This window comes from Lolium rigidum, chromosome 6 (genome assembly GCF_022539505.1).
Source record: "Lolium rigidum isolate FL_2022 chromosome 6, APGP_CSIRO_Lrig_0.1, whole genome shotgun sequence".
NCBI classification, from domain to species: domain Eukaryota; kingdom Viridiplantae; phylum Streptophyta; class Magnoliopsida; order Poales; family Poaceae; genus Lolium; species Lolium rigidum.
Genome location: NC_061513.1, coordinates 241,551,286 through 241,559,449, shown reverse-complemented (window position 1 = coordinate 241,559,449; position 8,164 = coordinate 241,551,286). Strand labels below are relative to the sequence as shown.

Sequence of the window (8,164 nt, the reverse complement as noted above, 5' to 3'; positions counted from 1 at the left end):
GTGTTATCACCTTTTTTTAAGCTTTGAGGCAAAGCATGCATTCTTTAGACGGCCTAATGGCTTCTCCTAAGCCATGAATTGACAGGCATTAAAATTAAGAAATGAGCCTAAGGGTGAGGGAGCTCCTATAGGACTGGCAAAAGAATATGCCCCGCAACTTGTTGTACCAATCTTGACCGTATTTCCTGTGCCAATCAGGCTCCACTTGGCAAAACAGAAAATGTTTTGCGCCTAGCTCCGTGAATTCTCCATGTTCCTCCTAATCTGTTCCGCCCCCTACATCTTAGACTGTATATATCTCATACTGTTATCATAACAGAGATCACATTCTTGATTCAAAGCAGCAAGCACTTACTCCCAACTGTCAGTAAACTAATCTCTTGTTTGGGATTCCGACAGAATAAAATGCCGGGCATTCATACTGTCGATCGATTCTCCAATCCAGCGATCTCTGATTTGGGGATGCTTCTTCCATCAGTGATGCATGCATGGTACATGCGAGCATTAAGCAAAGTGCATGGCGCGGTAGTACAAGATATAATTTATATGGCCAAAAAGGCTTTGCTAGTGGAGGGGGCTTGAAAATATAAACAAACTAAGCAGGAAATAAATGAGCTTAGGTTAGGCTCTACTATGTAATAATATGCATTTTGCATCTCTGACCACTAACGGATGGCTTAAGGCTTTTGACATCGTTCCACTTGTCGGCACACAGTGGGTTCCTAGCTTTCCTGTATACTTTCAATTCTAGAACAACATATATATATATTTCTTCGCGCGCGAGAATAAAGCGGGCTACGCCTTTTGTTCGCGCGTTCCACGCTGTTTCTTCTAACATACTAGTATATTTTATGTTTTTGTTCTCTAATGGCTGGTTTTGAGCTGAGGTTTATCATGGGTCAGGCAGGCTGCAGTGGATGCTGATAAGCATGAAGGAAGCCATTGGACGCGGGAACACCAAACTGAAGCCCTACCGTCTTGTTAATTGCCCTGAACCTGGATGTTGGATCCAACACTGTCTGCACATTGCAGTTGGGCCCAGTTCCTAACCTATGCTGTGCTAGGGACATGCAAAACAAAACGGAAATGGTTAACCATCCAGAGATCTTTCTGTGCAACCAGCTCCTGCCGATGCCTCATATCCACTGGGCACCGCGCGCGCCGGAGATCGTCGACGGCGACGGTACACGGGCTACATTGCTGAATCCAGCCCCTACCGACCGACCGACGAAGAGGAAACTGTTCCTGCATGTGCATGAGCAACTGAGGATTAGTGCAGTGCAGGCAGCAGATATGGGATGAGTAAAGCCTCCTCCGTGTAGGATCTAGAACTGAATTTTCAAGCCTGGGATGGAAATGTACCTGCAGCATGTGCACTCCAGCGTTAGGTGTGAGAGCTGACCTGATGGGAAACCAGGCAGGCAAATGACGCCGATTTCCCCTCCCTGGATTCTGATTTGAAGGATCTGGTTACCAATTAGGGACATGGTTTCCCTGTCGCAATGTGCGCCTGCCCAGCTCGTTCTGGACGTCTGAAATGACAGTGCCAACTGACCGGCGTAAAGTGGGCAGCCGGCATTGCCATTTGTATCTGTCTCTGGATGGACCAAGCATGCATTCATTCTTAACCTGACCAGCAGGGTGCCATGCCGTGGACTTGACACTCCATCACTGCAATAGATCGGTCTGCATTGCAATGAGATGTGGAGTGCTTCAGCTGGACATCACATGATGGATGCGAACAGCGCTGATCTTTTCTGTTAAAACCCAATGCTGGAGTCTGTCAAAAGAACGGTATTTGGATGCAATGGTAGTGTGTATCACATAACATGCAACATAGTTAAAGAGAGCATTTTGTCGGATCATTAACAGTTACTACAAGGCAATGCACAAAACCCACCTATAGTTGCAGAGTATGACATTCTCACTGGTACTGGTGAAGGGTGGCCTTCTACATCTGTGTACAGTTCCTGTCAATGTTCAACAGATTGCCATACACTGTTCTTGAAAACAAATAAAGGTTGATAGCCAAAGGTCCCAGACAAAGATGGAAGCAATTACATGACCAGAGCACTTGCAACAACCAACAAGGCAGAGGCAAAATAAAGGAAAAAACATTGGGACTGTCAAAGGTTAGAAAAAATGTATCAGGCCTTGCCGGAATGGGGAAAACAAGACCAATGCGGAAAAGAAACAAAAAACATTTGCTTTGTATAGAAAAATGAACCAACAAATTACACTAGGTGTACAGATGTCCTCTACAAACAAACCAACAAATTCAAATTTAGGAAGTCCGACTTTCCTTTTCAAAGATGTTCCATACAACAAGGGAGGTAATTGTGGGTGTTGAGTGCCTTCCCTTTCCATTGCAAATCTTGGCAGATTTTGTCTACGCTATGATGATATCACCAGCAGTTTTGACTAATCATGGATGAGGACAAACAACTCTGTAAATAACCTCCATATTTTCACTTGAAATTGGACAGCCTACAAAGAGGGGAAAGAAGATAAGAGATATGATACAATAGAATGAAAATTCAATTCAAACAATGTTCCTTTCTAAACTGCTTAACAACTTCATGTCTTCATTCAAAGATATTCATGAATCCAGAAATATTTACATTATATTTTCACTTTTTTAAGAACCAAATTAATCACATGATAACTTGGTGTCATCTTGTCAGAGTATTGAAAGAATCTACAAGCACAAGTTGCCATTTTAGTACCGAGAATCTGCATATTGATGCAAACTGCCTACCTGTATGAATACAAACTCCTTATCTACACCACAGATCAAATCTAGCCTTAATCAAAATTAAGTTAACCAAATATGAACTTCTGATCTTTTAGCACATAAAGATGGTCAACAGCTTTTTACACAGTGAGATGAAGGTATTCTTTTAAATTAGCTAGCTGATCTACTCTTCGTTTGCACCGACAGTCCACAACCTTTGTGCCCAATGCTTAACTTGGTTCTGACATACCGCTGATACATGTCTGTATGTATCAAATTTCCAATGCACGGTGATGCACACTATCCAAAAAAGAAAAGCAACATCTAACCCTAACCCCCTAAGGCAAACATCTACTTCCACAGTACCACAATATAAGACATTTTGGCAAGATAAAACAGTTTGCAAAACGTCTTATATTGTGGGGCAGAAGGAGTAACAGCTAAGAATATACTGTTAATAAATTTAACATAAATGGCTCACTGTTTGCTGCGCTGCTTATTTACTATTGAGCACAGGTCTGGTTTAGACGTGTTCAGAGATTTTCTTGAATCCAAAAACATTTGCACAATATTCTGACTTCTTTATGGAACCATATTAATCAAACGATAACTTGGTGTCGTCTCCTCAAAGTCAAAAAATTCTTGCAGCACTGGCGTATGGTACAAGACAGATTAAATGTGTATAGTGGAACACTTGTTGCATTCAGTTTTTGGCAGTTACAGAAATTAACATTAAGGAAGCATCAGGAGAAAAAACAAACAAGAACACATGTGCTCTTCATAAATGTTGCATGCTTGCAAGCATGGTATGAGAGGATGTGTACACAAATACAGATACAAATACAGCCAAAGTTGAAAGAATCAATCTAAGCACAAACTGTTGTTATTTTAGTTCCGAGTATCTGCATGTGCATGCAAACTGCTACCAGTAAGAATAGTAGAATACAAACTGCTTATCTACACCACCTCAACTCTAGCCTTAATAAAATTTAACATAGCCCAATAAGAACTTCTAATCTTTTAGTGCATAAAGATGGTCAACAGCTTTTACACAATGAGAGAAATATTCTTTTAAATTAGCTAGCTGGTCCAATCTTAGGTTGCCCCGACACTCCACAAAATCTTTGTGCCTGACATTGGACATGGCTCTGACATACCGCTGATACACGCCATTATGTAAATTTCCAATGCACAATGACGTAAACTATCCAAAAATAGAAGTAATATCAAAACTCAACCCCTTAGGCAAGCATCTAACAGCTAACAATATATACTGCTATAAAATTTAGCATAAACAGCTAATTGTTTGCTGCTTTGCATATTTCCTGTTGTGCATCAGAAAAATTAACATTAAAGGCTAACAGTTTGCTGCTTTGCTTATTTCCTATTGTGCGTAGAAATAGTAGTAAAGATATGATATGCATATTTAACAGTCTGATAAAGATATGCTCAAGTACCATACACCACATACATGTGGTACTAACATTAGTTGGGCAATGACAAAACATGAATTTCACGAAGAGTATTGAACCTAGTCATCCCACCAGATGAGCTATATCTTGCTTATTTTTTACAAGCTGCAAACCACAAATTATGGACTTCTTGTTATGAAGAGGGAAGATATTTGCAAATCTGGAATTAATTAGATTTCCTGAAACACTAGGTTCATCTTAAGTTCTCCTCCAGATCACTGAAACAGAACAGGGGTCTTTATAAGTGCTCCTCTTAAGTGCTGGCCCAGGAATATGGTGAGCCTAGGTGGTTGCAGGCACTAGGTTCATCTTTCTCGAACATGTGCATAGCACAAGAATAAGAAGTGTGTCAGTTACAATTGTTTCGGTGAGAATTGAAGCTGTGAAGGTCTGTTGAGTGGCTTTGCTTGTCTGTTAGTACAGTAGGCAGGAGTCAAATGAACATTCTGGTCAGCACACTGAGCTGACACAATACGACAAGTACAGCATATGCCAGAAATAAATCTACTAGTTTGTGTCACGTTTTTAGCTAGATATATCTACAGCACAAACCACGGCAAGACATGATTTATCATGGTGCAAACAAAAGTTTACTTGCATAATAAGCTCTGTACGTGAGATGTTTGATAAAATTATTAGGTAATAGAGACATTATACAATTCACTATTTCTCGTGCTTTCTGATTTGAAGTGCTAATGCCAAATCATGACTAGCTAACCTTGCACAAATCACTCTTTCATTATGTTCATCCTAACAGGACCACCTAGAAACCTCTCTCAACAGATGATATACCCCCATGTTTTATATGCGACCTAGATTAAAATAAATTCAAGATGACACTAAGAGAATACATAGATCCAGAAGATTCTGTATCATGCTAATTATGAAAATTCTCAAAGAAAAAGTGAGGTCATGAAAAAAATGTTACCCTGCAGCTAAATGGCGACCACAAAGGAATACCAACCAAATAAGCATGGTAATTTTTAAACGTTAGGACTGATCAGATTAAGCATCTTGTGCTACCTTTGGGGGACTTATGATCTTGGGAATTATCAATGAATCAGTTGAAGTTAGGATGGCGTACTTTGGTGTTGCAAGCATCGTACCCGTATTGGTTGCATTTGCTGGCTTACATTCTCTTTCGATTCTCCGTAAAAGAAGTTATATTCTATCACCAGAACTCCAGAGAAGTTGGCCCTTTAGTTACAAACAAGGAAATTATAACCTATATCTACACAAGTATTGCCGCATTACTATATATACCAGCAGTGCAAGGGTGTGTTTAGTTTATAGACACTTTAACAGACTTTTCTGCTAACCTGTGGCAAGCCACACGAAGCTTGGCAAAAAAAATAAAAAAAAATAAAAAAAACACAACTGTGATGTATGTGCCACATCTTTTGCAAGTGTGGCTAACAACCAAACATGCTCTAAATGCAACCGACTGAATCATCCACTCAACAGAACAAGTACTCCCTCCGTTCACTATTATAAGATGTTTTAGATATTTCAATTTGGACTAGATATGGACCGAAATGAGTGAACCTACACACTGAAATGCGTCTAGATACATGCATTTTCGGAAAAACTTAAAACATCTTATAATAGTGAACTGAGGGAAGTATTATTTTTAAACAAGAATCAAGTCAACCGAACAAATATGAAGATATTAAAAGACCTGAAACACTGTACCATGCCATCGCCAATATTTCTGCACTGCGAACTACTTGTAATCTAGCATTACATTCAGATCTGGAAAAGACCTGATACAACGAGGGGAACCTTAACTTTAGCTCTTACAGCAGATTCAGTGCAGTAATCATATTTCATGTGCTCTGCTAGATCTCACCTCAGCATTCAACTACTTGGCCAGATTCACCTCGACACTAAACTCCAACACTGCCACCTCACCTATGTTCCTTTTGCTCCAGTTTGTTACAAATATTACCCAGGCCATCCTACCCAGCACTAACGTTTCAAGTTTGGCTTGCCACTTTGCAGAAGGTAAGTGTGTATACTACAGTCTTCGCCTGCAAAAGCAGAACAAGAAAGGAGGCCCAGCTTTCACTCATATGTGCCGTTCAGCCACACCCTATTCAGCTGGTGTCATTCTCATCATGTCCAGCAATGAGGAAGCTAGACGCTGAGATCTACGTAGGTGTACAAAAGCTTGTGGATCAAAAACTTCTTCACCCAGATAACTGATGATGAATGTTCAGACTCAAGCGAAGAGCATATATCTACACAAGCCAGCATCAGGTTTGCTGCTGATTGCAACAGAATAGCTGCAAGACAGCCTCACTTAACCTTTGACATTTTATTCCACCTAAAGCACTTGGCATGGCATCTATCAGATACATTCAGCAGGATCACTATATTGAGTGTAGGGTCTGACAGTCCAACAAGGCTACACAATCTGGATCAGGATTTTATAGAATCTTTATACAATTATCATAGGATCCTCTTCAACTAACAATCTACCATATGAGGATTGGATAGTAAACTTACTAATAATAATCTAAACTGTTAACTTTGTTAGCTCTATACAGCTTTCTCTTATTTACTTGTTTTGTTCTCATCACATGTTCTAAGTTATACAAATGTTTGGGTGTTATGCAGATGCATAAAGTAACATAAACTAAATAAGCTTGATACCAAAACTGAACTAAGCAAGATTTGTATATTTGTGTGCAGCACAAGATAAAAGCAGGATTCGCGCCTTGCACACATTGTGTTTGCCAGCATTCGTGGTCATCCTTGCACGTTGCAGCCATCCCACAATCTCTGCAACTGCGCCATGATTCTCACACACCTTCAACGACTCAACACATACTCGGACTCTCCCTTTAGTAGAAATCTGGGCCATAGTTTTGTTCAGTCTATACTAGTTCACAACCATTGTCTATTCATACTAACTCGCTGTGATTCTGTTAGTCCACACCCTCCAATCCAAACCATGGCTCTACAGTCTACACTAGAGACGTCATCGGAACCAATAGGGCTAAATATAGATGGTGTGGACTAGAGACGTCATTTTTTACCTTTTTCTGTCTATTTACCGGCCAATGCAGCTGAAACCCCTGCACACTGCGAGCCAGGCCGCGAAGAGTATACCGAGGATGACGAGATCCGCGAGGATGATGAGCCAGAGCTGGCGCCTCCACGCCCGGCCCGCGCCGCCGCGAGCTCCACGGTCCCTCTTGGGCGTCCCCCGCGCGAGGTCGGCCTCCCTCCGCGTGGCCTCCTCCGCCTGCGCCTCAGCGGCGGCGACATCGGCGGCCTCGCGCGCGAGCGCCCCCTCGTCGGGGAACGGGAGGCGGAGCGCGAGGCGCTCCATCTCGTCCCGCATCCTGAACTCGGGGAGGCATCGCAGGCGGCGGAGGAAGAGCAGGAGGTGGGACGCCGGGAGCTGCGGGGCGCGCGAGACCGCGGCGAGCGCGAGCGGCGGGGCGAGGAGGAGCGCGTGCGCGCGCCCCGCCGCGGAGTGGGTGACGTACTGGTGGTGCGGAGGCGCGGAGGCAGCGAGCGCGGCGGCGAGCGCCGGCAGGTCGTCGGTGCCGGCGCCCCCGGCTGCTTCCGGGTCGTGGGCGAGCTCGGCGACGAGGGAGCTGTCGCGGAAGGTGCACGCGTACAGCAGCGGGTGCGAGGCCGGGAGCATCCGAGGCAGCTCGGCGGCGCCAGAGAGAGATTTGGATTCGCGGAGAAGGGGAACTGCACAGGACAGGAGCTGACGCTGTCTGTCTGTGTTGGTGTTGGTACAACAGAATGGGATGGACGAAGCCAGACTGGAGTTTTGTGATTAGAGTTTTGTGGGAAAAGGGGTTATCAAACCATTTGAAATCAAGTATGGCTTCTTCCGTTTCTGGAATCTTTCTTCTCAAGAAGAAACAACTCTTATGCATAGGGTATCCGCATGCATTCTATACTTAAGGATATGTGTATGTCATTTGATGCCCAT

The 8,164-nt window shown here is 42.9% G+C and overlaps 1 protein-coding gene across 1 annotated transcript; it reads right to left on the bottom strand.

The window, feature by feature from the left end:
* Positions 1-2,190: 2,190 nt before the first annotated feature.
* Positions 2,191-7,963, bottom strand: LOC124668125. Its single transcript, XM_047205319.1, has 2 exons — positions 7,249-7,963; positions 2,191-2,490 (listed from the first exon to the last, which is right to left on the bottom strand). Exon 1 carries the CDS (start codon positions 7,862-7,864, stop codon positions 7,262-7,264), a length of 603 nt encoding a protein of 200 aa, XP_047061275.1. The 5' UTR covers positions 7,865-7,963; the 3' UTR covers positions 2,191-2,490; positions 7,249-7,261.
* Between the last annotated feature and the right edge of the window lie 201 nt (positions 7,964-8,164).